Genomic DNA, 27,866 nt, shown 5'->3' with positions numbered 1-27,866 from the left:
GCTCTGTGGTATGTTTTCCCACGAACGCCTGTCTCACATCGAGCACATTACTTTCAATTTTACTCACACGTTGGGCGGAGCTGAAGGCCAGCGGCACTGCCAGGCCTGACGCATTCAAGCCATATCAAAATTACTTAAGGAGGTTCTTTGATTTGTTTTTAATTTTAAGATTTGCTAAAGCATTTATGCACACACTATACGTTGAATACCAATGACATAGGGGGCGAAATCTTCTCTTACAAAAATGCTGGTTAATCACGTGAAAGTTAAGCGAACATGACCTGACGTCGGTCAAAGTAACTCATTTAAAATAAATTTAAACATGGCTTAGTTGATATCGAGTTTTGGTGTTTATGTGACGTATTTAAAATATATATATATATATATATATATAGCCAGTGTCCTATCAGAAAACTTTCTATCTTTACGGAAAGAAAAAGCTCGCAAATCATTGCGGTGAGAACATCGGTATCACCTGTCCCATTTCTCCCATGTTTCGTGAACGCATTCCGTCTGTCGAGCGCGTTAAGAGGAAGTCGTTCTTTAGCAATCACAGTGCCTTAAAATTCAAAAAACCTGCAAAACGACACCCACAAATGATTCAAAGGGAAGCCATTTGGAACTGAAACGTTTCTTCAGCACTGTGAGTAGCATTTAGAGACTTCAGCTATCATAACTGTTGATCTCTGCTTCCTTTCGCCTGCCTTTTTTTTTTTATTTTTTTAGAAAAACATGTCTATATTATGTTAATCAATTTAACAGAAAAAAAACTCACATGCTAATTCGTTCTTTGTCAGAAATATGACATGTATTCCCATGTCTTATTTTAATTCAGAGGGCAGAATACGTGAGCTAAAGGGTGGTTTCGTGGATGAAAGTCAGATTTGTGGCCTATTTCTTTTATCCTGTAAACCTCGCGATTCTCGGGATGTTTCAAACGGTGCCGATTCTTTTCTTTTTTTTTTCGACCCTGGTGTCAAGTGAGCTCCACATGTGGACTCGTGCTAGCGGCAGAAGCACTGACAATATGTACAGTGGTTACAAAACGCTTGTTTTAATTGAGATATCGGTGTTTGTGGGAAAACAATAGGTACCGGAAGTAACCGCTTCCACGTGACTTCTGTATCGCTGCGTGTGTATGTGTATACTCGCTGCCAACATTATCTGTCAAGTAGCATATTTGTTGTTCTTCTTTGTATTTTATGCTTTTCAGAGGTTATCTCGTATCCCTGCGCACCGGACGGTATCTGCTCCTGATCTAAGGCGGAGATGACTACCGAGAAGACTGAATACACTCCCGTGGTGGTGGGAGCATCTCAGCCACCTCTCCCCGGGCAGCCAGCATTTCCCGTTGCCTTTGGCACGAACGTGCCGGGTCCAAGTACGCTCGAGGGCCACGTACCTGGTGCTGGTGTCCATCCCTTCCCTCCACCGACTGCGTTTGCACCCGGTGTCCCGGGAGATTTCGGAATGGCCGTGAACCCCAACCAAGGACAGTCAGGATTCGCCAACCCATCATATCCTGCATATCCTCCACCAGCATATGGCTTTAATGAAAATATCGCAGGTGGGTGTTTGAAACACTGCCACTTTTTTTTTTCTTTTAACTTTGTTCTCAGTTTGTCATTGCCATTGCAGGAGAAGTTTTCCATAATGAGGATCCACCAGCTTTTCATGAGAATCAAGAGTTTGATTTTGGATTGGATAACAAGACCATACGACGAGCGTTTATACGAAAGGTAAGAAGATGCTTCGGTTATTTTGAGCCACATATATTTGTAATATTTTCATCAAGTATCTTTGAAATAATCAGCAGGGTTATGTTACTTAAAGCTGAAACAAATGACTAAAACTAATATTTCCTACTTGGTAGGGTCAAACAGATACTTCAGTACAAACAAGATATTTACCTTGTTTATTATTTACAAATGTGTGTTCACTTTTCCCTACAGGTATTCTTGGTGTTAACCGCTCAGCTCATGGTGACATTCGCATTCGTGGCTGTTTTCACCTTTGTGGAACAGGTCAAGGTGTTTGTAGCGGCGAACATGTGGACATATTTGGTGTCCTACATTGTGTTCTTTGTGTCCATTTGCGTGATCAGCTGCTGTGGAAATGTTCGTCGTAGACACCCTTGGAACCTGGTTGCACTGGTAAGCCAGGGGGTGTTTTCGTCACTGTGTAGATTTTGGGGAAGGAAATCCTACTTGCACTTATGTAACTCCTTCTTTCAAAAACTGAGTTGGTTAATTTATAAGAAGTCGAGGGGTCGGGCAGCTTTTGTCCTAAAGTGTTGACATTTTGTACTTGAGGTTTACAGTAAAAAGTTGTGTAACTGTAAAATCATCTGTGATTTATCTGCCCGCTGATGTACTGTGCTTGTCTTCTTTACAGTCCATTTTGACTCTAAGTATGTCCTACATGGTGGGAATGATCGCCAGCTTCCATGAAACCGATTCGGTGATCATGGCTGTGGGCATCACAGCAATTGTGTGCTTCACGGTGGTCATCTTCTCTCTGCAGGTTTGTACCTGTAGATCTCTGCCTCTGGTCTACATGTCGAGTGCGTTAATCATTCTTCAATATGTAAATAATCATAGGTTTTTCTTCTTCCAACAGACCAAGTATGACTTTACTTCCTGTTACGGGGTACTTTTCGTCTGTTTAATTGTCTTGATTGTCTTTGGCTTCCTCTGCATCTTCATCCGTGACAAAATCCTGCATATTGTCTATGCTGGACTGGGAGCATTACTCTTCACCTGTGTAAGTCCTTAAACAAACTTGTCACTACTGCTAGGTCGGATTTGTGCGAAATTTTGTGTTGGTGCTTTTATTTTGTGATGCTGTAACCTAATCTAAATTGGTCACACATCAAAACAACAGTAATCAGCTGACATTTGTTTAGGGTCTTTCTTTAGAGTTCAGGGTTTATTCGTGTACCTTGTGACTGGATTTCATACAGATGCTTTTCACAGAAGTCTGGTCAGTGGTTATAAGAAGGAGCAGACAGTCACAGAAAATAAGGAAGAAAGAAATGAACAAGACAGACTTTAAGAAACGCCTGTCTTCAACCCAGACTTGCCACAGCACCCCAGGCAGCATTAAAGATGTAAACATTCGGTGTGACAGCAGTGTTTGTTTTCAGAAACATTACCATCACAGAACAGCTTTTTAATAATTAAAGGACTACACTCACCAGACACTGTTAGCTGTACCAGGCTAGATCCCGTTTTGCTCTCAGAACTCTAATTCTACATGGCAGGATGGATCCATGCTTTTTTATAATTTACACCAAATTCTGACCTTGCACCCGGTGTGGTCTTCTGCTGCTGTAGCCTATCTGCCAAGGTTCCACCCATTCTGGTGCTCATTTTAGCTGTAGCTACATATTCCTGCCTTGTTATTGGCTAATTAGATATTTGCTTTAACAAGCAGTTAAACCAGTATACCCAGTGAAGTGACTGGTGAGTGTACATTTAAACGAATGGCATGTTGAGTCTGGTCGGAAAGGGAATAAAGTGAAAGTGAATAACAGAGTGGTGGTTTCGCAGAGACACATTATTGAAGCTTTAAAGGTTATTTGAATGTTCATCTGGACAAGCAAAATGAAACCAACCTATCTCCGTAGCTTGATAGTGGCGCTAACTGTAATTTGGATAATGGAAACTGGAACTAATGTTGCACCACACATGAACAGAAGTCAGATCTTTATATATAAATTTTACTTTTTTTTTTTTTTTTCTTTTTTTTCCTGTTATTTATTGGTGAAAATCTTTGACTGTATTAAATTTGTGTGTTGCAGTTCTTGGCTGTGGACACTCAGATGCTTCTTGGCAACAAGGAACTGGCCCTGAGTCCCGAGGAATACGTCTTTGCTGCTCTAAACCTGTACACAGACATCATCAACATCTTCCTCTACATTCTCGCCATCATTGGCAGAGCCAGAGGAGGCTGAGCAAAGGGAGCGACAATCAAAACTGTTTTCTGTTCAAACACAGAAGCGAATTCTGATAATGTTGATTTTTGCTTTGCTTTGTAGTGTGTATTCGTTACATAGTTGAAGATTGCTTTTGCTTCACCCAGTAAATGTAGTTTTTGTATGATGCTATGTAGTGTAAGTAGGACCACATAGCCTCCAGCTTAGAGATTGCTACAGTTTTCTGCAGTATATGTACAAAACTTGTATTTTGGTTTAGAAAATTGTATCCTATGCCAAACAAAACCATTAAAAAGGACAAAGGTTTGCCAAAATGATCCCAAGGTTTTTTCTTTTTGTTTTGGTGGGTTTTTTTGTTTGTTTTTTTTACCAGGAGGAGTTTTAATTAGCCAGAAGAGTGCTTTGTTGATATCTAGTCTCATTAGCATGTGGACTTTGGGATTGTTTTGTCAAATTTTTGTTTGCTGGGATCAAAAGTGAATCTTTAATGCTTAACCTAAAAAAAAACAGCAGAAATAAGGGCTAAAATGTGCAGTAGATGAAACCGTAACTGCAGCCAAACCTAAATATAAATGTATGCGACTCCATGACAGCTAGGCAAGATTAATCCAATGATGAAACCTTTTAAAAAGTGATGAATTAATGGTCATTCCTTCATGTATCGAGGAAACTTAAAATCTTGATGCGCTCTCTCTTTCTCTCTCTCTTTCTCTCTCTCTCTTTCTCTGTTTTCATTGAACTAAAAGAATCCTGTCAAAGTCAACTGCTGCCAGAGTTCTGTTGTCATTTGAATTGATACAGTTTTGTTTTGGGGGCATTTTGCGGCTTAGCTGTGAAACTGAGACCCTCCAATGAATCTGGAGCAAACTGCTGTGGCCTTGCGGTTAAAAAATGACCAGCTCAGGCAGGACAATGATCAGCTGAAGTCGATATTAAGTGTGGTCAAAGAAAACATAGACCTCAGAGCTAGGATGGAGAGCTTCAACAAAGACACTCTGGAGGAATTAACAGGTATTGTGGTTTTCTTTGCCACCAGGTGGTGGCATCAGTGTTGACTTCTGACTGGCTTTGCTTAGAAATCTATATTTTTTACTTCTTTAAACAAGTAATGTTATGTCTACGTGATGTATAGTAAAGTGTAAGCATTTATAAATATATTTTTTCTGTATTTTATTAATCGTCCTTAATATGTAGATCCAGCATTTTAAAAAACAACACTTCGTAGTAGAATAAATGGACCCAGGCTATTTTAAAGAAAAATAGCCTGGGTCCAATCACTTTGTCCTCAATCTCTCTGTATTAATGACTAATAAATATTATTTTCAGTGTACATTAAAGTATTTTCAAGTTAATTGTTTGAATGGCATTGCCCCGTTCTTTGAAGCGTACAAAGGCTAGCGAGGGCAACAATAGATCCTTGGTAAATGCATGTGCAGCATAATGACAATTGCTTTTATTTAATTTAATTTATAGAGGCGTATTTGTTATCCTGCATATTACGAGCAACATGCTTTTCAGGCATCTGTGGTTAAAAAAAGAGTGGTTCAAATACAGTACGATAATATAAAGTACTAGAGAGATAAAAGGGGTAATTTAAGTCAAATTGGGTTATAAAATGGGACATTTTGGGGGGAATGTCATTACAGACACACACTCTCTAATCCTTCGGTTAATCCATACTTTAAAATCAGGTCTATGCCATGGGGTCAACCAGCTCAGAAGGACTGAAACAAGTGTGATGGGGTTACGCCTCCACTCTGGAGTTACAATCAAAGAAAAGCTTTTGCAATAATCACTGGTTTATTAGACAACTTTCACTGTGCACATACCTCTGATTTTCTGCTTGTTATTAATGACGAATAACAAGGCCGTTGTTTTTTATCAGTTTGCTCCATCTCAGGAACAGAACCATTAACTCAGTGGCAGCGCACCTTTGATGAGAAACAATTCAGAAAAGACTTGCAACAAACCAAACCCAAATGGGAACATCGATCTTCGTCTCCCATCGACTTCAAGTCTTTCATCCAAAGCTCTCTGCACACAGACGCAGATGAGACAGCTGAGCGTCACAGCCGCAGAACTGATGTTCTTCTTGACAGCAAGGGTGATTGTTACTTCAAATGTAGAAAATGTTTGAGCTGTAATTGCACTGTTGACACTCTAAGAAAGGAATAATTCATTTTTATTATCTATCTTCAGCCCCAAACAGGCTTCTTGGAGAGATTTGCTATCAGCTGGATAGGAGAATTCTCTCCTACATCTTCCAGGGTCACACGAGGCTCTACGGTTTCATAATGGCCAATATACCAAACAAGATCATAGAGGTAAGAATTATCACAATGATATAATGAGGAGCTCAATTTAATTAGTACAAATGTGTCTGTTGAGGAGTTTCCTGTTTAATATGGCAGTGCTCATATTCACCTTTTATTTACTCATTACAGGTTAGCACACATCCACTGACAGGGAAGGTGGACCAAGGCTATCAGCTTCATCTCACTCAGAGGCATGCAGAGCTCGTGGAAAGGCTGAGCCAGCGTGGGTATAAAGAAGCACTTCACCCTCCTTTTACTGAGTTCATTGTGAACACCTACGGGATCCTAACGGAAAGGCCAAGTGAACACAGCACACAGGAAATGGACTACAATAATCCAGACTTCCTGAAGAAGGTGATAATGACCACTGCACCTAGAAAGCTTCACAAGGACCTGCTGGTTGTGCTCACTTGCCTCTGCATGATGGCAGAAATGGACAGAAAGCCACTTCTTTTTTGGTAGCTCCAGATCCAAATTTGGCTTTGCACCATCCTGAAGCTGGAATAAATGATTCGACATAGCAAATAATGTGTGTCTATGATTTTGTGCTTAATGAAAAATGTCTGCCATTTGATAGAGAAACCCAAAAATGAAACTCACAATTGCACATGTGTTTAGTCATTTCAACAACACCAATCAGCCAGCTTTATTTAACCAGAAAAACAATGAAGTATCCAGGGGGTTTAAAACTGTCACACACAAATAAGAAGCACAGCTTGATGACAGATGTCTTAACAGTAATTTGATTTCAGCCAATATTCAGTGCAGTGTGGACTGCTATGGTATCCCCAACATTGGGGATCATGAGATACAGCATCAGGAAGTTTTCGTGGACCTAACTTTAAAGAGGTGATACTACAAAATGGCCGATATAGGTCTAATGCAATCTGGAGTTCTGTTTCCTCGCTTTGTTTCACATGTGAAGTAATCTGTTATTCTACAGTACTTTCTAAAATCTCAAGGCACCCCTCATTTTTGCTTGCAGTGACGTTCTTGTCATTTTTAAATAGTCCTGAAAAATAACTTTTCGGGATTTCTGAGGATCTATCAAAGTTTTTCTTTGCACATTGGCTGCTTCCTCAGCCTGATTAAGTCAGACGAATTTGTTTGTTTGCTTGTCTGTTAAACCACCAGAAATTGGAAGTGTTACAACTGACCCACGTTACAACTATCCCCGGTCTCCCCTACTGTATATGCTATGCATTTTTAAAAACTGAAATTGAAGCAGGACAGTTGCTGGCTCCGCAGTATGTAGTTTAGTTTGTCGTCAAATAGGACTTTATAATTTTACTTTTATTATCGGAAAGTTTCATTTGTTACGTTAAGTCATATTTACGTCACTAACAATAAGTAAATATACTTAAAACAATTCAAGAAAAAAACACATGTATGGAAAATAAACAGCACAGTGACTTAGAAATATCAAATTCAATGGAGTTTTTCATTTGGCGAACAACAGCAGCTGATGCTGTAGGTCGCCCCAGGTGAGGTCACGTGCCATACGGGGCAGACACCATGACAACTCTGTAGGGGTGTGGCTTAATAACGTGACACACACCGAGCAATAAGAGCAATATGGTTTTATGTATGTTCAAAAGGACTGCTTTACTAATGTTATTATCTGCTTTCAAGCTAGACCGTACGTGTTTTCTACCGAGCATGTGCGAACAATACAAAGAAATGAAATAAAATAAACATTTCAACCGGCTGCTCGTTGTGCGGGTTCATCAAACGGACTGTGCCAGTTTACATGCTAAGGTAAGTAGACGTGTGACAGCAATTGTGTGCTTCACGGTGGTCATCTTCTCTCTGCAGGTTTGTACCTGTAGATCTCTGCCTCTGGTCTACATGTCGAGTGCGTTAATCATTCTTCAATATGTAAATAATCATAGGTTTTTCTTCTTCCAACAGACCAAGTATGACTTTACTTCCTGTTACGGGGTACTTTTCGTCTGTTTAATTGTCTTGATTGTCTTTGGCTTCCTCTGCATCTTCATCCGTGACAAAATCCTGCATATTGTCTATGCTGGACTGGGAGCATTACTCTTCACCTGTGTAAGTCCTTAAACAAACTTGTCACTACTGCTAGGTCGGATTTGTGCGAAATTTTGTGTTGGTGCTTTTATTTTGTGATGCTGTAACCTAATCTAAATTGGTCACACATCAAAACAACAGCTGACATTTGTTTAGGGTCTTTCTTTAGAGTTCAGGGTTTATTCGTGTACCTTGTGGCTGGATTTCATACAGATGCTTTTCACAGAAGTCTGGTCAGTGGTTATAAGAAGGAGCAGACAGTCACAGAAAATAAGGAAGAAAGAAATGAACAAGACAGACTTTAAGAAACGCCTGTCTTCAACCCAGACTTGCCACAGCACCCCAGGCAGCATTAAAGATGTAAACATTCGGTGTGACAGCAGTGTTTGTTTTCAGAAACATTACCATCACAGAACAGCTTTTTAATAATTAAAGGACTACACTCACCAGACACTGTTAGCTGTACCAGGCTAGATCCCGTTTTGCTCTCAGAACTCTAATTCTACATGGCAGGATGGATCCATGCTTTTTTATAATTTACACCAAATTCTGACCTTGCACCCGGTGTGGTCTTCTGCTGCTGTAGCCTATCTGCCAAGGTTCCACCCATTCTGGTGCTCATTTTAGCTGTAGCTACATATTCCTGCCTTGTTATTGGCTAATTAGATATTTGCTTTAACAAGCAGTTAAACCAGTATACCCAGTGAAGTGACTGGTGAGTGTACATTTAAACGAATGGCATGTTGAGTCTGGTCGGAAAGGGAATAAAGTGAAAGTGAATAACAGAGTGGTGGTTTCGCAGAGACACATTATTGAAGCTTTAAAGGTTATTTGAATGTTCATCTGGACAAGCAAAATGAAACCAACCTATCTCCGTAGCTTGATAGTGGCGCTAACTGTAATTTGGATAATGGAAACTGGAACTAATGTTGCACCACACATGAACAGAAGTCAGATCTTTATATATAAATTTTACTTTTTTTTTTTTTTTTTCTTTTTTTTCCTGTTATTTATTGGTGAAAATCTTTGACTGTATTAAATTTGTGTGTTGCAGTTCTTGGCTGTGGACACTCAGATGCTTCTTGGCAACAAGGAACTGGCCCTGAGTCCCGAGGAATACGTCTTTGCTGCTCTAAACCTGTACACAGACATCATCAACATCTTCCTCTACATTCTCGCCATCATTGGCAGAGCCAGAGGAGGCTGAGCAAAGGGAGCGACAATCAAAACTGTTTTCTGTTCAAACACAGAAGCGAATTCTGATAATGTTGATTTTTGCTTTGCTTTGTAGTGTGTATTCGTTACATAGTTGAAGATTGCTTTTGCTTCACCCAGTAAATGTAGTTTTTGTATGATGCTATGTAGTGTAAGTAGGACCACATAGCCTCCAGCTTAGAGATTGCTACAGTTTTCTGCAGTATATGTACAAAACTTGTATTTTGGTTTAGAAAATTGTATCCTATGCCAAACAAAACCATTAAAAAGGACAAAGGTTTGCCAAAATGATCCCAAGGTTTTTTCTTTTTGTTTTGGTGGGTTTTTTTGTTTGTTTTTTTTACCAGGAGGAGTTTTAATTAGCCAGAAGAGTGCTTTGTTGATATCTAGTCTCATTAGCATGTGGACTTTGGGATTGTTTTGTCAAATTTTTGTTTGCTGGGATCAAAAGTGAATCTTTAATGCTTAACCTAAAAAAAAACAGCAGAAATAAGGGCTAAAATGTGCAGTAGATGAAACCGTAACTGCAGCCAAACCTAAATATAAATGTATGCGACTCCATGACAGCTAGGCAAGATTAATCCAATGATGAAACCTTTTAAAAAGTGATGAATTAATGGTCATTCCTTCATGTATCGAGGAAACTTAAAATCTTGATGCGCTCTCTCTTTCTCTCTCTCTTTCTCTCTCTCTCTTTCTCTGTTTTCATTGAACTAAAAGAATCCTGTCAAAGTCAACTGCTGCCAGAGTTCTGTTGTCATTTGAATTGATACAGTTTTGTTTTGGGGGCATTTTGCGGCTTAGCTGTGAAACTGAGACCCTCCAATGAATCTGGAGCAAACTGCTGTGGCCTTGCGGTTAAAAAATGACCAGCTCAGGCAGGACAATGATCAGCTGAAGTCGATATTAAGTGTGGTCAAAGAAAACATAGACCTCAGAGCTAGGATGGAGAGCTTCAACAAAGACACTCTGGAGGAATTAACAGGTATTGTGGTTTTCTTTGCCACCAGGTGGTGGCATCAGTGTTGACTTCTGACTGGCTTTGCTTAGAAATCTATATTTTTTACTTCTTTAAACAAGTAATGTTATGTCTACGTGATGTATAGTAAAGTGTAAGCATTTATAAATATATTTTTTCTGTATTTTATTAATCGTCCTTAATATGTAGATCCAGCATTTTAAAAAACAACACTTCGTAGTAGAATAAATGGACCCAGGCTATTTTAAAGAAAAATAGCCTGGGTCCAATCACTTTGTCCTCAATCTCTCTGTATTAATGACTAATAAATATTATTTTCAGTGTACATTAAAGTATTTTCAAGTTAATTGTTTGAATGGCATTGCCCCGTTCTTTGAAGCGTACAAAGGCTAGCGAGGGCAACAATAGACCCTTGGTAAATGCATGTGCAGCATAATGACAATTGCTTTTATTTAATTAAATTTATAGAGGCGTATTTGTTATCCTGCATATTACGAGCAACATGCTTTTCAGGCATCTGTGGTTAAAAAAAGAGTGGTTCAAATACAGTACGATAATATAAAGTACTAGAGAGATAAAAGGGGTAATTTAAGTCAAATTGGGTTATAAAATGGGACATTTTGGGGGGAATGTCATTACAGACACACACTCTCTAATCCTTCGGTTAATCCATACTTTAAAATCAGGTCTATGCCATGGGGTCAACCAGCTCAGAAGGACTGAAACAAGTGTGATGGGGTTACGCCTCCACTCTGGAGTTACAATCAAAGAAAAGCTTTTGCAATAATCACTGGTTTATTAGACAACTTTCACTGTGCACATACCTCTGATTTTCTGCTTGTTATTAATGACGAATAACAAGGCCGTTGTTTTTTATCAGTTTGCTCCATCTCAGGAACAGAACCATTAACTCAGTGGCAGCGCACCTTTGATGAGAAACAATTCAGAAAAGACTTGCAACAAACCAAACCCAAATGGGAACATCGATCTTCGTCTCCCATCGACTTCAAGTCTTTCATCCAAAGCTCTCTGCACACAGACGCAGATGAGACAGCTGAGCGTCACAGCCGCAGAACTGATGTTCTTCTTGACAGCAAGGGTGATTGTTACTTCAAATGTAGAAAATGTTTGAGCTGTAATTGCACTGTTGACACTCTAAGAAAGGAATAATTCATTTTTATTATCTATCTTCAGCCCCAAACAGGCTTCTTGGAGAGATTTGCTATCAGCTGGATAGGAGAATTCTCTCCTACATCTTCCAGGGTCACACGAGGCTCTACGGTTTCATAATGGCCAATATACCAAACAAGATCATAGAGGTAAGAATTATCACAATGATATAATGAGGAGCTCAATTTAATTAGTACAAATGTGTCTGTTGAGGAGTTTCCTGTTTAATATGGCAGTGCTCATATTCACCTTTTATTTACTCATTACAGGTTAGCACACATCCACTGACAGGGAAGGTGGACCAAGGCTATCAGCTTCATCTCACTCAGAGGCATGCAGAGCTCGTGGAAAGGCTGAGCCAGCGTGGGTATAAAGAAGCACTTCACCCTCCTTTTACTGAGTTCATTGTGAACACCTACGGGATCCTAACGGAAAGGCCAAGTGAACACAGCACACAGGAAATGGACTACAATAATCCAGACTTCCTGAAGAAGGTGATAATGACCACTGCACCTAGAAAGCTTCACAAGGACCTGCTGGTTGTGCTCACTTGCCTCTGCATGATGGCAGAAATGGACAGAAAGCCACTTCTTTTTTGGTAGCTCCAGATCCAAATTTGGCTTTGCACCATCCTGAAGCTGGAATAAATGATTCGACATAGCAAATAATGTGTGTCTATGATTTTGTGCTTAATGAAAAATGTCTGCCATTTGATAGAGAAACCCAAAAATGAAACTCACAATTGCACATGTGTTTAGTCATTTCAACAACACCAATCAGCCAGCTTTATTTAACCAGAAAAACAATGAAGTATCCAGGGGGTTTAAAACTGTCACACACAAATAAGAAGCACAGCTTGATGACAGATGTCTTAACAGTAATTTGATTTCAGCCAATATTCAGTGCAGTGTGGACTGCTATGGTATCCCCAACATTGGGGATCATGAGATACAGCATCAGGAAGTTTTCGTGGACCTAACTTTAAAGAGGTGATACTACAAAATGGCCGATATAGGTCTAATGCAATCTGGAGTTCTGTTTCCTCGCTTTGTTTCACATGTGAAGTAATCTGTTATTCTACAGTACTTTCTAAAATCTCAAGGCACCCCTCATTTTTGCTTGCAGTGACGTTCTTGTCATTTTTAAATAGTCCTGAAAAATAACTTTTCGGGATTTCTGAGGATCTATCAAAGTTTTTCTTTGCACATTGGCTGCTTCCTCAGCCTGATTAAGTCAGACGAATTTGTTTGTTTGCTTGTCTGTTAAACCACGTGAGACGACACAGTTTGACATAAAATAGTGTTTCTGCACCTAAAAGGTGATTTACAAAGAGCTGTTGTTACCATGTTGTGCAGTTCGTCCCTAATAAATACATAAATGAATGAATAAATAAGAGGAAATTGGATAAGTTTAGGACAAAGGGAGAAGGGAGTCTAAAATCTATCTACAGCAGATGAACAGTATCTAAAAGTTACGTTAGGGTTGACACAAGACTTTTGCACAGTAGGGGAGACCGGGGATAGTTGTAACATTTTTCACATTTCTGTCTGTAAATTGAAGCTCTTTTAAGGTAGTGGATTCAAAATGTAATGCAAAGTATTTACATGTCTCGGCTATTAAATAGTGCAGCTATTTTCTCTGCAGCACAATTACCCATTGCATGGTATGGTCTCAAACACAAAGAGTGAAATGTTACAATTAACCCCATAGTCTGGGTTAGTTGTAACATATCCCGGGGTGAAATGTAACACAATGAAATAAGGGTACTGACAAAATATTAACATGTAATCTTTGTTTATTCAACACATGAATGCACTTACACAGCTACATAAATGGCTCTGTGTGTGTGTGTGTGTGTGTGTGTGTGTGTGTGTGTGTGTGACAGAATGCAGAAATCTAGCTTTTGAACATATTCCAACCCCCCAAAAAAGACAAATTATAGAATTTTCTGCAACTGAATATTTCATTAATTTTGGTTGGTCTTCCTTGAGTTTGGCCTCATTGGCTCAGTGGGCATTATAACCTACAACTCTTGCACCAATTTTGAACATAACAATGAAGCTGAAAAAATGTAGTTGTTCACCAGCATCGCAATTCCATTACTTTTTTTCATGGCTTACCTTGGTGTGGTTTGCAAAGTGCTTCAGAAAGATGAGGAAATCTGTTTCTTGCACTCATCCTGATTTATTTCCACTACCAGTACTTCCTACTGGTCCATCTCTGACACAGTGTGGGAATGTGTATGTGTGGGAACACAAACAGTGGAGGAATTGTGTTGCCAATGGCATTAACCGCATATACAAATGCGACCAGTGAACCTCTCTCTGCTGATGTCGTTGCCCCAACTTGTTTAATATAAGTTAAAGTAATAGTGTGGTAAGTTGTAACATCTGCGTTATTGTTACAACTAACCCAGACTGTTGCTGTTACAACTGACCCAGACTCCTATAGCCATGAACTAGCTAACATTACAGCCAACGGCTAAAACATTAGCACTAAAGACCTACACAGAATATATCCCCATAGACATACAAATAACACAATTTAAGTTTGATGAGTTTAACTGAAAAGCAGATAATGCTATTAGAAATTGAAATGAAGTAGAAAAACTTACTTTTTGGCATACAAATTACTTTTTTTCGTGTTAAATTGTCTGTGTTTGACAAAATGTGCTGATTTTTCACATGTGATAGCAGAACTGAATTGGGCATGCACAGGATGAATCACATCATTTGAAACTTAGCCCTGATTGGAGAAATTGGAAGTGTTACAACTGACCCACGTTACAACTATCCCCGGTCTCCCCTACTGTATATGCTATGCATTTTTAAAAACTGAAATTGAAGCAGGACAGTTGCTGGCTCCGCAGTATGTAGTTTAGTTTGTCGTCAAGTAGGACTTTATAATTTTACTTTTATTATCGGAAAGTTTCATTTGTTACGTTAAGTCATATTTACGTCACTAACAATAAGTAAATATACTTAAAACAATTCAAGAAAAAAACACATGTATGGAAAATAAACAGCACAGTGACTTAGAAATATCAAATTCAATGGAGTTTTTCATTTGGCGAACAACAGCAGCTGATGCTGTAGGTCGCCCCAGGTGAGGTCACGTGCCATACGGGGCAGACACCATGACCACTCTGTAGGGGTGTGGCTTAATAACGTGACACACACCGAGCAATAAGAGCAATATGGTTTTATGTATGTTCAAAAGGACTGCTTTACTAATGTTATTATCTGCTTTCAAGCTAGACCGTACGTGTTTTCTACCGAGCATGTGCGAACAATACAAAGAAATGAAATAAAATAAACATTTCAACCGGCTGCTCGTTATGTGGGTTCATCAAACGGACTGTGCCAGTTTACATGCTAAGGTAAGTAGACGTGTGACTTCCACGTTAGCTGGTGTTTTAAGCTAGCAATGCAACATCAAGGGTGTATAATGATAAACGACATGTAAAGAGAAGTGTTAGCATTTACTGAGAAAAAGATTGTGGGAATTCAAAAGTATGAATTTGAGAAGTGAAACGGTTAGCTTAAGCTTACTTGCAGATGGCCGATGAAGAGAGAACGTGTTATTCAGCTACATTTACCTGTACAAGTATGTTGCGAGCAGTGGCACAGAGATCTCTTGCTGATTAAGAGGCTAGATGATGATTTAAGTTACGTTAGCCTGTGTTTGTGTAACCTAGTTTTATTCCGTGATTTTTTTTAATAGTTAGGAATGTTAATCGAAAGTCAGAAATGGTCCTCAACCTTTGAACGCACCACCCTGGGGGTCCATTGTTAAGCAGTGTTTGTAGTATGATCTGGATTTTCACTGTGAATTAAATGCATCACCAGCTCATATTGCTACAGTTAACGCCCTGATAGGGAATATGCTCGCCTTGGATCGATATAATTGTATGTATGTGCTTTTCAAACGACAAAAAGCAGCAGTACAAGGTTTGAACAAGATAAACATTTGTACTGTTTTACTTTACATAAACTCATGGGCCTTAGATGGTGTGTTAGATCTGTAAAGACACAAAGGTGTGGTGCTCAAGGCAAATTTTCACTGAAGCCTTACTCTGCCTTTAGTTAAATAAAAACTCTACAGATGGTGACAGCTGGATAATGTCAAGGCTGTTTCAAGCATGTTTTTTTTTCTCTTCTTTTAAAAGCAATCATTATGCATTGCGTAAACAATGAGTAAGCTGTCTGTTGTTTCCTGTGCATTTGATTATACTGCCTTCAGTTCTGTGCAGATGCCAGTTGCTTCATGCTTTCCAGAAATGCATGTACGGGCATGAAGTCGTAAAGCAGGTTATTCCATGAGAACGATTATTTCCTTTTTCTTGTTTCAGTGTCCAGTGGATCCCATGAAGAGGAGACGCTGCACAGGAATGAGGCCAGGCCGAGAAGCTCTGACGTTGTTGATTGTTGTTTAGAGACTGTAAATCAACATGGCCCTGCAGGCTTCTGCCTTTCCTAATGGCTTTGTTGCAGGCATCCATGCTGTGGGATGGGCTTTTATCGTGCCATGTTTCTGGTTTCTTGATCGCCTCATTGCTGTGTGCAAGTCCACCACTCTGGAGCAAAGTCAGCGGCTGGAACAGGAATGCTATCTTCGCCCCCTCGAGGTCTTTTTTGGCTCCATTACCTTCTTTATTCTTTTTCTCGCTACTGCCCCTTTGGCTTTTCTTGGCTTTCTGCTTTGGGCACCTCTTCAGGCCTGCCGCAGGCCATTTAGCTACCACAGAGAGATACCATCCTTACCAGAGAAGGCAACAAACAAGGGCTTTGAGCTGACTGGTAAGGCGTCATTTGTCTTTGCTTCAGCCAACCTTTGTCTGCTGCCTGACAGCCTGGCTCGCTTTAACAACTTGGCTAACACTCAACGTAGGGCAACTGCTATTGGCCAATGCATTGTGCAGGGCATATCTCGCCCTAATATCCGGATATTAGTTGATTCCCCCAGCAGCTGTGGTACTCTCAGCCCCTCCAGCAGCATTCTTCCCACAGTGAACTCACCTACATACGGGGCTACAGTAAGTCAACATCCTGACCCAGCTGAAATGCATGATCTAAATCTAAATTCTAACATAGATTGTGTACCCAATGATGATACAGAAGAGCCTTTGAATGAGTCCACCTTTCCCCTCCTCAATTCCAACCGTAACTCTAACCAACAGGACCAATCAAGTCAGCAAAATCCCCGAGCTTTGAGCTCTCAGGGACTCCGCCAGCAGAGTGATGTACCCTGGGAGATATCGCCACTGTTTCCAGCCAACGTCGACATACTGTGCCTTGAAGAAGTGTTTGATAAGAGGGCTGCACGGAAGCTCACCAATATATTGAAGCTTGAATTTGGACACATACTGTATGATATAGGTGTGTATGCATGCCAGCCACCATGCAGATGTTCTTCTTTTAAGTTCTTCAACAGTGGGCTCTTCCTCGCCAGCCGATTCCCTGTCCTCGAGGCCCAGTACCACTGCTTTCCAAACAGCCGAGGAGAGGATGCACTGGCTGCCAAGGGTCTGCTTTCTGTTAAGGTGCATTGCTTAACGTCCCCCTCTTTAATCTGTCTTTTCTTTTTTTCCCTTTTTTTTTTGTTTTTGTTTTGAAATCTTCAGATCTGCTAGTTTTGGATGCTTGCACGTCATCGTATAGGGATAAATTGTGTTCAACGTTTCATTTTAGAAGTATGCTTTCATATTTATGGACAGGAAGTGGAAATTTCATCAGAGCTTAGCTGATCTGAGATAAAGAACTGAAACTGTGAGCAAAATTCGTGACACCTCAAAAAGTTTAGAAGTCAGTTTAGGTCCATTAGTTAACTTTATGATGTGGAAATATGTGATATAAAGTAGTGGATGCATGCATAATAAGGAGGGTCATCTTATGAAGTTACAGACATTTTTAGTGAGGTATTGAGTGTTGATTTCATTGGACTTTGTTGCTTTTATGTAAAATAGAATTAATACTTGGGCTTTTGTATCAGTTTGAATAAACAGAAAATATGATGCCATGATTGTTTTTTTTGTTTTAATTTCTAGGTGCTTATTGGGAAGAACCAGAAACAGAAGAGAGTGGTTGGCTATTTTAACTGCACACACCTTCATGCACCAGAGGGTAGGTCCCAATTTCTGATTTGGCTTAATTAAACAAATTATAAAATCTTTTCATATTTAAATTTTTTTATTTTTTTATTTTAAGTTGTGTTTAGGAGACCCTCTGTGTAATCCTATTTCAGGTGAAGGGGAAATTCGTTGTATCCAGTTAGAAATGGTAACTAAGTGGATCGCGGAATTTCAAGCTGCCAACAAACAACCTGATGAGGATGTTGTTTTTGATGTACTCTGTGGAGATTTCAACTTTGACAACTGCTCACCTGGTGTGTTGCTGTCTCATGCAAGACTTTATTCTGTTAATATTTTTCCTTTTTGTTAATATTGTGTTTTTAACCAGTTTTTAAAATGTATTCATCTAGATGATCGTCAGGAACAGAGTCACTCTGTTTTTGAGGAATACAAAGACCCTTGCAGGGCCGGACCTGGAAAGGAGAAGCCCTGGGTCACCGGTTTGTACTATTTATTCCCTGTAGCACTTCATAGTTTGACTATATGACAAATTTCAACAAAGATTAGAGAATTTTTATGGTTTGTTTTTGAAGGTACTCTGCTGGAACAGCCCACATTGTATGAAGAAGATGTAAACACCCCAGAAAATCTACAGAGGTACTTTTGCCACTTTTGTTGTTTTCAGGAAAACTAAATTTCTGATAAGAAATCCTTACACACTGTTTATGGTTACAGCAACCTGCCCTGTCTTTTTCATGCTCTTGTAGGACTTTGGAGAGTGAGGATCTGAGAAAGAGGTTTATTGCTCCTCCTGTACCTAAGGCGGACTTTCCGTTGGTGTACCCTGAAACTGACCAGCCGTGGATCGGACGACGGATCGACTATATCCTGTACCGCGAAAGCTCCATTTCGAAGCAGTGCCGAACAGTATGTGCCTCTCTTATTTCCCTGTGTTCAGTCCCCAGTCTTTTCATTTGCTCATTTGTGTTTGAAATGTTTATATCTGTAGATCATTCAGAAAATATTTGCAAATTGCAGAACTACTGACAGCCTCCTCATTTAGAAGAATAATTTATCATTAGAAAATGCATAAAATCTTTTTTTCCATTTAGGAAATTGAAGAGGTGACCTTTATAACTCAGCTGGCTGGGCTTACGGACCATATTCCTGTGGGACTCAAACTGAATGTGGTTATGGACTCAGACTCTGCTGATGAATGAGGACTCATTCAAACAACAGTACAAAATGCACAAAAAAAGTGCGCTGCTTTACTCTGTACAGGTACAAGAGTGTTTTGACTATATACTTGAATTTGTAATTTTAATGACCAAGGAGATTATACCTCAGGTGAACTTTATACATTTTTATAGCATAAAGGTTTTATAATCGATGCATTTTATATATCAGGGGTTGTTCAGGCCAGAGGTGTTGATTTTATAAAACAGTAGCATTCTCCTGTCATAGCTTCCTACCAAAATAAATGCAAATAATGAATTTTATACCTTTCTTTCTGACAACATTTAAGAGGTGCATTTTTTTACTTGTCCTTCTGACACAGCAGACAATAGTACTGTTGTGACTGTCATCCAGCTGCTAGACAAAATGTTGACAGCACACAATTATGATTATAATGAACAAAAGTTTCAACAAACAGTTCATTAGTAAGTAGCAGTTTTGTTTTCTTATATACACAACCATGCCAGTCTTACAGTTCATCAAAGTAGCAGAGGCTTTGAAGAAAGTAAATACGAAATAAAAAGCCAGAGTGATTTAAATGTTGCTGGAAACTGAACTTGAACTTGAAATTAAGGAAATAATGAATATAACCTCAACTCCAATTTAAGAGCTGCAACATTTGATGAGATGCAACAATAAAATATGGCAGGTGAATTGATATGTACAATTAGATGTTCTTCTGGAAAACCTTGAGTCCTGGCATTCATGTGGATGTGATTGTGATGCACACCACTCACCAAAACAGTGATGCTCACATTCACTTCAAAGGCACCTCCAGACGGCGGGGCAGGACAATACACTTCATTTGAGACTTGCTCAGAAGAATAGACCAAGCTGTTGATCCCACCTGCAAAGTCTGCAGATCTAAATGCAATTGCATGTCCACTGGATATAAAGGAACAGCCAAACATCACAAGACATCCCCAGAGTTCCTGTGTCCATTCCCCGAATGGGTCAGCTGGTTTAATGGGTCAGGTTTTCATCATATCTTAAAGAAGGAAGTGTATATGCTTCAGTTAGTGGTTTTTAGATCTGGACAAATGTAACAAATTAAATCAGGGGTTCCTCAGTTGTCTGTTCTTGGACTATTACTCTTTAGCTTTTACATGTTCCAGCATAAAATATCCTATTCAGATGATACACAGTTGTAGTCATCATTTTCCTCCAATGATCTAACCCTTGTTTGCAAATTAATGGAGCAATAAATGATCATAGTATCTGCTGTCATCATTTTCAACATTATTTTAGAACTGAACAGAGACGAGGCAAATATTTGTTGTTGCTCAAAAAGGTCAGAGAACATTTGTTCATATTTATCATTCATTTCTCGGAAACACAATGAGCAAGTCTGGTTTGATAACTGGTTTGTTCACTAGATGGGCTTTCTATCACTTTAAAGTGCATATTCAAAATGAGGAATGTTTTACCTCAACCTGACTGTGAGAAATTGGTCCATGCATTCATATCACGCAGGTTAGACTATTTGAATGCTCAATTTGCATCAGTGGGACAACTTCAGCTTATTCAGAAAGCAACAGGCAGAGTCCTTATGCATACAGTCAGGTCCATAAATATTGGGACATCGACACAATTCTAACATTTTTGGCTCTATACACAACCACAATGGATTCCAAATGAAACAAACAATATGTGCTTTAACTGCAGACTGTCAGCTTTTATTTGAGGGTATTTATATCCAAATCAGGTGAACGGTGTAGGAATTACAACAGCTTGCATATGTGCCTCCCACTTGTTAAGGGACCAAAAGTAATGGGACTATTGGCTTCTCAGCTGTTCCATGGCCAGGTGTGTTATTCGCTCATTATCCCAATTACAATGAGCAGATAAAAGGTCCAGAGTTCATTTCAAGTGTGCTATTTGCATTTGGAACCTGTTGTCAACTGTCAAGATGATATCCAAAGAGCTGTCACTATCAGTGAAGCAAGCGATAATTAGGCTGAAAAAACAAAACAAACCCATCAGAGAGATAGCAAAAACATTAGGCGTGGCCAAAACAACTGTTTGGAACATTTTCAAAAAGAAGGAACACGCCGGTGAGCTCAGCAACACCAAAAGACTAGGAAGACCACGGAAAACAACTGTGGTGGATGACCGAAGAGTCCTTCCCCTGGTGAAGAAAACACCCTTCACAACAGTTGGCCAGATCAAGAACACTCTCCATGAGGTAGGTGTATGTGTGTCAAAGTCAACAATCAAGAGAAGACTCCACCAGTGTGAATACAGAGGGTTCACCACAAGATGTAAACCATTGGTGAGCCCCAAAAACAGGAAGGCCAGATTAGAGTTTGCCAAACGATGTCTAAAAAAAAGCCTTTACAGTTCTGGAACAACATCCTGTGGACAGATGAGACCAAGATCAACTTGTACCAGAGTGATGGGAAGAGAAGAGTATGGAGAAGGAAAGGAACTGCTCATGATCCTAAGCACCTTATCAGTGAAGCATGGTGGTGGAAGTGTCATGCGTAGGCATGTATGCCTGCCAGTGGAACTGGTTCTCTTGTGTTTATTGGTGATGTGACTGCTGACAAAAGCTGCACGATGAATTCTGAAGTCACTGGACAGCACTTCACAGTGCAGATGGACAATGACCCAAAGCATACTGCAAAAGCAACCAAAGAGTTTTTGAAGGGAAAGAAGTGGACTTTTTTTTGCAATAGCTAAGTCAATCACCTGACCTGAATCTGATTGAGCATGTCTTTCACTTGCTGAAGATGAAACTGAAGGGAAAATGCCCCAAGAACAAGCAGGAACTGAAGACTGTTGCAGTAGAGGCCTGGCAGAGCATCGCCAGGGATGAAACCCAGCGTCTAGTGATGTCTGTGTTCCAGACTTCAGGCTGTGATTGACTGCAAAGGATTTGCAACCAAGTATTAAAAAGTGAAAGTTTGATTTATGGTTCTTATTCTATCCCATTACTTTTGGTCCCTTAACAAGTGGGAGGCACATATGGAAACTGTTGTAATTCCTACACTGTTCACCTGATTTGGATGTAAATAGCCTCAAATAAAAGCTGACAGCCTGCAGTTAAAGCACATCTTGTTTGTTTCATTTGGAAACTTGAGCATATCCAAGTGTTGGAGTCACTCCATTGGCTCCAGTTCAATACAGAATTACCTTTAAAATCCCTCTTATAGTTTATATTGCGGTCGGGTCATCAGATGTAGATCTTGTAACTAGTCCCAGAATTAGATCCAAGTGTGCTGAAAGTGCTTTCAATTACAGTAGTCCCATTCTTTGGAACAAGCTACCTGCTGACCTGAGGTCAAGTACATAAAAAAACAAAACAAACAAACAAAAAAAAAAAATCCCAGACTCAATCGTGCTCTCACAGGCCTTCACTTAACACCTGTGTGTGCATGTGCAAATTAATTACATCATTAAAATGTAATTTCCAAACATGTTTCACATGTTTAAAGTGGGTTCATCAGTCAAGTCAAAGTAAATCACAGGGCAATGGACTAACCTTACATGTGGAAATCAGAGTACAAAGAAAATCCACAGCCTGAAGTTTCGGTAGCTTTCGCTACCGATAGGGGGAGCTCTATATTTTCCCCCCCACAATCACGACCTTAAAGCCAACAAAAATGCATTAAAAGCCAATCAAAACCGAGGACATGAAACACTTCCTGTTTTTAGCGCTGTAAACTCGTGGATAGCTGTTTCCGTAATACTGTAATGTTATGCAGGTGAAGACCATGAATTTACTCTGTCACTCGCGGAAAGTGCTGTCCTCGGTGTTGAGAAGTAGTGTTTTACTAAAGCCAACAGAGGCTTTTGGAAGCATTTGTTCAATCTCCAAAGCTCGGTGCATTAGCCTGTCTGTGCCTCAACATTTTACAGCAAATCTGACCTCATGTCAACACTCGCATCACACAGCGTCCTTCACCGGGCACTTTGACATAAAAAGATGTTATTCGGAAAGCGAAGAGAGCCGAAATTCAGAGAGTAATGGCGTGATTGAAGATGATTCACATGAACTGGACGATAATAGCAGAGAAAATAGCTCCTTAAGTCGCAGTAAGTACTTAGAGCGTGATAGAGGTTTCAAGAGCAGTCGCTTACTTGCTTTATCATGTGTAATATAATTGAATTTCTTGACGTTTCACGGTTACGCGACATTTGGTCTTGAAAGTGTGATACCTGAAAAGTTTTTATGGTGCATCTTCAGGTTGTGAGGTGGAAGCACAAAAACAAAGTCCTGCTTCTTATTTCTGACAAAACTGCCAATATGACGGCAGATGCCTAAATTCTTGCTTAATATGCTTATTATTTGTGCCAGTAATTAATTGGCAGGTAATAGTAAACACTGGGATTTCATGAAGGATGAAAGAATGTAAATATCTACTACTTACAGATAAAACAAAGGAAAATAGACAGTTGGGATACTTAAAAAGATGATTCATACGGTTTAGATGGTTCACATCAAGTGTGTGCAGTTTCATTAAAAACAATTAAACTCTAATAAAAATATTAAATATTTTTAAATCTGACATGATTGCGCATTAAATATAAAACTTTTTGTCATTTATGCTGTTGTTTTTCATTTAAGCCAAATAAGCATCAGATGTGTGTCATTTACTGTTATGGACACTACAGCATGCAACAGGCTGCACAAAACTGCAGCCTGTTGATCATGTCCACAGGATATGCAGAATTTATAAATAAAAAAGTAATGTAATGTTTATATTTGCTGATGTATTACTCAGGTTGTGTAATGTTACAGACACTGCAGAATTTGTCTGGCAAAGTCCACACCTTCACATATTGACAAGAGGAAGTAATGAAGAAAAATAATTAGTCACAGAAGTATAGAATTACACATGTAACACTTAAAAAAATTGGTATTAAAGGACATGCAAATGTGCTAGATCATAATTTGGAGGGTATTTGCATTTGTATATCAAATAAACAACCTTTGATTATATCTCATTTCTTTTTATTCAATGATTTCAATCAACACCTGTGTAAACGTTCTCACCAGGACCAACTCTGTATAAAATTACTAGAAAATACTTCTTAGTTACATGGATGAATGCAGTTTTGTCATTTCATTGTGGGTGACTCATGTTCAAAGTACCAGTATGTTTCTGTAAAATGTCTTTTTCCAAACTGCCTTGCAGTGACTCAAAGAAAGTAGGACCCCTGTGCTGCTTACATGCTCGTACTGCTTTACCATTTTCTTTTCTTTTTGTCAAGGATCCTTGGAGACTTTCAGTCTTGATGTGCTGGTGTCTCTTCTGCGTCAGGAAAATGCAGTAGACCTCTGTGTGATTAAAGTACCAGAGCAAATCAAATACGCTGAGTACTTCATTGTCGTCAGCGGTGTGTCACCAAGGCACTTGCGCGCAATGGCACTTTATGCCATTAAAGTGGTAACTTACCTCTGTTTATTCTTTGTTACATGCTAAATATATTTGTTCTTTAAACTCATACAAAGGATGCTTTTACTTCAGTACAAGTTTCTGAAGAAAGCTGAAGATCCAAATGTCAAGATTGAAGGGAAAGATGCAGAAGATTGGATGTGTATTGACTTTGGTATGTATATCCTTATTATTTGTTTAACAATTCCTATCCACTAAATTAACCATCTATAAAAGTTACAAGTATTTGTTTTTCTGTGTCTCAGGTAATATAGTTGTTCATTTCATGCTGCCAGAGACTAGAGAAGTGTATGAACTCGAAAAACTTTGGACTCTCCGCAGCTACGATGAGCAGCTGAAGAGTATCCCAACTGAAACACTCCCAGAGGATTTCATATTTGATGTTGAAGTTACAAAGTGAAAACATCTAAGGCTAAATAATAAGATGTGCCCAGACTGAACTACTTTGAGTTTTGGATACATTCTTTACAGTCAAAACCAAATCTGTTGGATTTCCAAAAGTACTTTAAGTGACAGAAATGCTGAAGCCCAACTTACCAGTATATACTGATCTCAGATATATTAACTGTACTATCTACATTATATCTCATCTAATGAGCATAATATCCCATGGCAAGACATCCATCTGTCTGCAGTTCACAAGAATTGTTACTCCATCTACTACTGGGCAGGTTTTAATAAAACTTGCACACAATGAAAATATACTCCAAATTGTTCTCAAGGTTGCATTTTGCCAGATGAGCTACTATCTGAAGTCTTTAATGGAACATAAAGAAAAAAAAAATACATGCTTTTGGCTATTTAGAAATTGTGGCATCACATAACTTGTCCAACGAAGTATGGACAATAGAAAGAACGATGCTATAACATCAAATATGCAGAAACAACAAATTGTGTAGACTTATGCACGGTGCCTTACACTTTGTTATGACATACACACCACTCGGACATAGGCTCTTGCAAATTTGCAGATATAGAAAGCATGTTACTGAGCCATCACATCATTTTTCTGCAGGGGTCATCCCAGCATTTACAATGATAGTGATTTATCTGTGATAGGCTAATGTATACTTGTATACTGGTCAGCCTTCAGTATTTTTCTTTAGATAAATAATCCAGAAACCCAACACCTTTTGTGTTTAAAATTGACAACCTCTAATGATTCTGTTAATTTTTCGTACTGTTTGACATCACTGGTACGGTGATATGGTGTTTGTAAAATGCTAAAATGACTCATGAGTTTGCAGATAAAATGTATGTTTTATCCTGTTTAGATTGTTGAAGTAAATTATTTTTTCTTACATTTCAGACGTGTTGATTGATGATTAATATGGTGTCGAGGTGAGGACAAAGAAGAGGCAGACGTTGCTGTCGAGCAGACGAAATGCATAGGTTCAGTGTTGATTCAGTCTCCCCAGGTGTGAATATACTTATTCACAAGCACCTGCAACTGTGTCTGAAGAGCAAGAGCCTTTTAATATTTAAACCTGACAGCAGCAAAGCAGTATTCACATTTGCAGGTATAATTTAAAAAATAGTCTGTATTTAAAATATATTCAAGTCTCAGAAACACATTTTCTGCAAAATTCAAGCAAGAATAAATAAATAAGAGAAAGAAGAATATAGAGTCACTAAAACAAGTCATTTAAGATGATGTTTTCAGCCAAATCCATCTGAGTGCTTTGTTTCGGAAAAAAATTGTTGCCCAGGCCATTATTCGTTACACGCATTCACTCAGCACTTACAAGATAATAAGACAATAAAAGACTCAAAAGTAAGTGTATCCAACACCTAGGTTGATTAGGACATGGACAGATTAAGAGTTTCTGTCTTTTTTCATGGTTTCTGACATCAATATCACATTAAAAAACAGACTGATAAATAGATTTTTGGACCTTTTTGACATTTAAAGAATACGGAGCCTGAGGGTAGAAACTAAGCCAAAACATACACAAACACTGATACAACTCGCACTATATCACCATAACTTTCTTGCATGCAAGCATTACGCTTCATTGACTTATTGTCAGGACATTAGCTAAATGTGAAAATGTAATGAGGCAGGAGATGCCTGCACAGAGCCGACTGGACCTGGTGTTTGAATGCTTTTAACTTGTGGTCGTGCTGCTTGCACATGAATGGAAAATGAAGAATGAGTCAGACTAATGTTTAAAAACAGATGGGGAAGCAGTGAATTTGGACATCTTCATGCAACATAGTCTCTGGTTTCCAGTACACTCCCAATATAAACCCACTGAGATGAAAGTTAGACTTTGTTGATCACACTTACTTATTCAGTAGTTTAAATTAAAAAATAAGACTATCAAGTAATTATTTTTAATATTATTTGTCTTTATTGTAATATAGTAATTTATTTTTTTAAACTAGCTTATTTCTATTTTTTTTTTTTTTTTAAAGGCTCTGGGGGAAAATTGCAAAAATCTTTTTTTGTTCCACTCAAATTTTGAGTGGATAATGTTCTCATTATCTATACAGCTGTTTCACCCACTGTTTTCTCCCCATTAGGGACCAGGTGCTACGATGGAGGAGATTATGAAGAAAGGGAGGTTAATTAGTAAATAGTAGCAGAGTTTATGTCTTGCATGACTCATTGCTATACAAAGCTCACAGTCGGCTTACTTTCACATACATTACCAAAGTGCATATGCAATTAAATTCTATCATGGTCTTTGTGTAGCATTAGGTTTCTGTATAAAGAAAGGAGTATATTATTTAGTAGGTGGTCATTACTATCCAGTGCAACTGGCTAAAATAAATAATTTATCTTCCAGAATTCCTACTGAAAGTTTTAGCTTTAATCCTCAACTAGAAGTCCATCTGGGTGTCAGGCTTTTGATATTTTAGTACGAGTAAATGTATGTATTTAGGCCTTCTGATAGTCCTGCAGGTGGGCTCTCTCTTTGTAGATAACGTTTGTGAGGAGCATTACAAGAGAGCACATCAATTTTATCAGAAATGGCACTTGAAGGACTCTGTGCTTTATCCACCTGGCCCTCATTTGTCATCACAATACCTGATGTCACAAACTATTTAAATCAGTCCGTAAAGGGTGTTCAGCATCAAGTGCAAATGTGCTTGCAAAGATTCTGGGAGTATTTGTAAAAAGTAAATAAATAGTTTTGAGCTTCTTGTACCCCAACGCCTGTGTCCGGTGATGACAATGAAGTACATGATTGATGCCTGGTTGGCAGCTCCTGCCACAGCAGTCAGTTGGTGTCTGCTCCAAGCATGCCAAGTTTGACTGATCTGATCAGCATAGTGTTGTTTTGGAGCATTTTTCCTGACAGATTCATACTAACAGTGAACCTGATCACTTGGCAGTGATACTCAGTGCCATGAAAATCGCAGTATTAACATGTAAATGCTTTCTATGAATAACAATGTCATTTTCTTTTACAGCATCTGAATATTTTGCCTGTAATATGAGCCAGAAAAAGTTTTTTGTTTGTGTTTAGCCGACGTTACCAGCAAGGACTTGTGCTGTTGC

At 39.0% G+C, this 27,866-nt stretch overlaps 6 protein-coding genes across 8 annotated transcripts; all 6 read left to right on the top strand.

Annotated features, from left to right (window-relative positions):
* The first annotated feature begins 477 nt into the window (after positions 1–477).
* On the top strand, positions 478–4,700 carry LOC309716844 (protein lifeguard 1-like). Of its 2 annotated transcripts, none has more exons than XM_082550907.1 (7): positions 478–643; positions 1,214–1,567; positions 1,639–1,739; positions 1,953–2,153; positions 2,395–2,523; positions 2,620–2,763; positions 3,803–4,700. In XM_082550907.1, exons 2-7 carry the CDS (start codon positions 1,270–1,272, stop codon positions 3,953–3,955), a joined length of 1,026 nt encoding a protein of 341 aa, XP_082407033.1. In that variant the 5' UTR covers positions 478–643; positions 1,214–1,269; the 3' UTR covers positions 3,956–4,700. The 2 variants fall into 2 exon arrangements, with proteins under 2 accessions (XP_082407033.1, XP_082407032.1); XM_082550906.1 differs by having other exon boundaries at positions 478–647; positions 1,216–1,567.
* Positions 4,701–4,788: 88 nt separating this feature from the next.
* LOC309716845 (speriolin-like protein) lies at positions 4,789–6,770 on the top strand (the record flags this gene model as incomplete). The annotated part of the gene is made up of 4 exons (XM_082550908.1): positions 4,789–4,948; positions 5,823–6,041; positions 6,137–6,261; positions 6,382–6,770. The coding sequence occupies 4 exons, from the start codon at positions 4,789–4,791 to the stop codon at positions 6,712–6,714; spliced, it is 837 nt and encodes a 278-aa protein (XP_082407034.1). The 3' UTR covers positions 6,715–6,770.
* A 913-nt stretch (positions 6,771–7,683) lies between these two features.
* On the top strand, positions 7,684–10,238 carry LOC309717995 (protein lifeguard 1-like; the record flags this gene model as incomplete). Its single annotated transcript, XM_082552935.1, has 4 exons — positions 7,684–7,736; positions 7,998–8,067; positions 8,164–8,307; positions 9,341–10,238. 4 exons carry the CDS (start codon positions 7,684–7,686, stop codon positions 9,491–9,493), a joined length of 420 nt encoding a protein of 139 aa, XP_082409061.1. The 3' UTR covers positions 9,494–10,238.
* Positions 10,239–10,326: 88 nt separating this feature from the next.
* LOC309717463 (speriolin-like protein) lies at positions 10,327–12,308 on the top strand (the record flags this gene model as incomplete). The annotated part of the gene is made up of 4 exons (XM_082552059.1): positions 10,327–10,486; positions 11,361–11,579; positions 11,675–11,799; positions 11,920–12,308. The coding sequence occupies 4 exons, from the start codon at positions 10,327–10,329 to the stop codon at positions 12,250–12,252; spliced, it is 837 nt and encodes a 278-aa protein (XP_082408185.1). The 3' UTR covers positions 12,253–12,308.
* Positions 12,309–14,794: 2,486 nt separating this feature from the next.
* smpd5 (sphingomyelin phosphodiesterase 5) lies at positions 14,795–20,183 on the top strand. Of its 2 annotated transcripts, XM_082551102.1 has the most exons (9): positions 14,795–15,029; positions 16,002–16,685; positions 16,830–17,192; positions 17,697–17,772; positions 17,894–18,034; positions 18,131–18,220; positions 18,314–18,377; positions 18,488–18,647; positions 18,833–20,183. In XM_082551102.1, the coding sequence occupies exons 2-9, from the start codon at positions 16,101–16,103 to the stop codon at positions 18,938–18,940; spliced, it is 1,587 nt and encodes a 528-aa protein (XP_082407228.1). In that variant the 5' UTR covers positions 14,795–15,029; positions 16,002–16,100; the 3' UTR covers positions 18,941–20,183. The 2 variants fall into 2 exon arrangements, with proteins under 2 accessions (XP_082407228.1, XP_082407227.1); XM_082551101.1 differs by having other exon boundaries at positions 16,002–17,192.
* Positions 20,184–22,376: 2,193 nt separating this feature from the next.
* Positions 22,377–25,661, top strand: malsu1 (mitochondrial assembly of ribosomal large subunit 1). The gene is made up of 4 exons (XM_082551105.1): positions 22,377–22,994; positions 24,174–24,349; positions 24,431–24,512; positions 24,604–25,661. Exons 1-4 carry the CDS (start codon positions 22,658–22,660, stop codon positions 24,756–24,758), a joined length of 750 nt encoding a protein of 249 aa, XP_082407231.1. The 5' UTR covers positions 22,377–22,657; the 3' UTR covers positions 24,759–25,661.
* The last annotated feature ends 2,205 nt before the right edge of the window (positions 25,662–27,866 follow it).

This window comes from Aulonocara stuartgranti, assembly GCF_965226115.1.
Source record: "Aulonocara stuartgranti genome assembly, chromosome: 11".
Lineage (NCBI taxonomy): Eukaryota > Metazoa > Chordata > Actinopteri > Cichliformes > Cichlidae > Aulonocara > Aulonocara stuartgranti.
The sequence above is the reverse complement of the archived record's forward strand: the minus strand, read 5'-3'. Positions and strand labels throughout refer to the sequence as shown.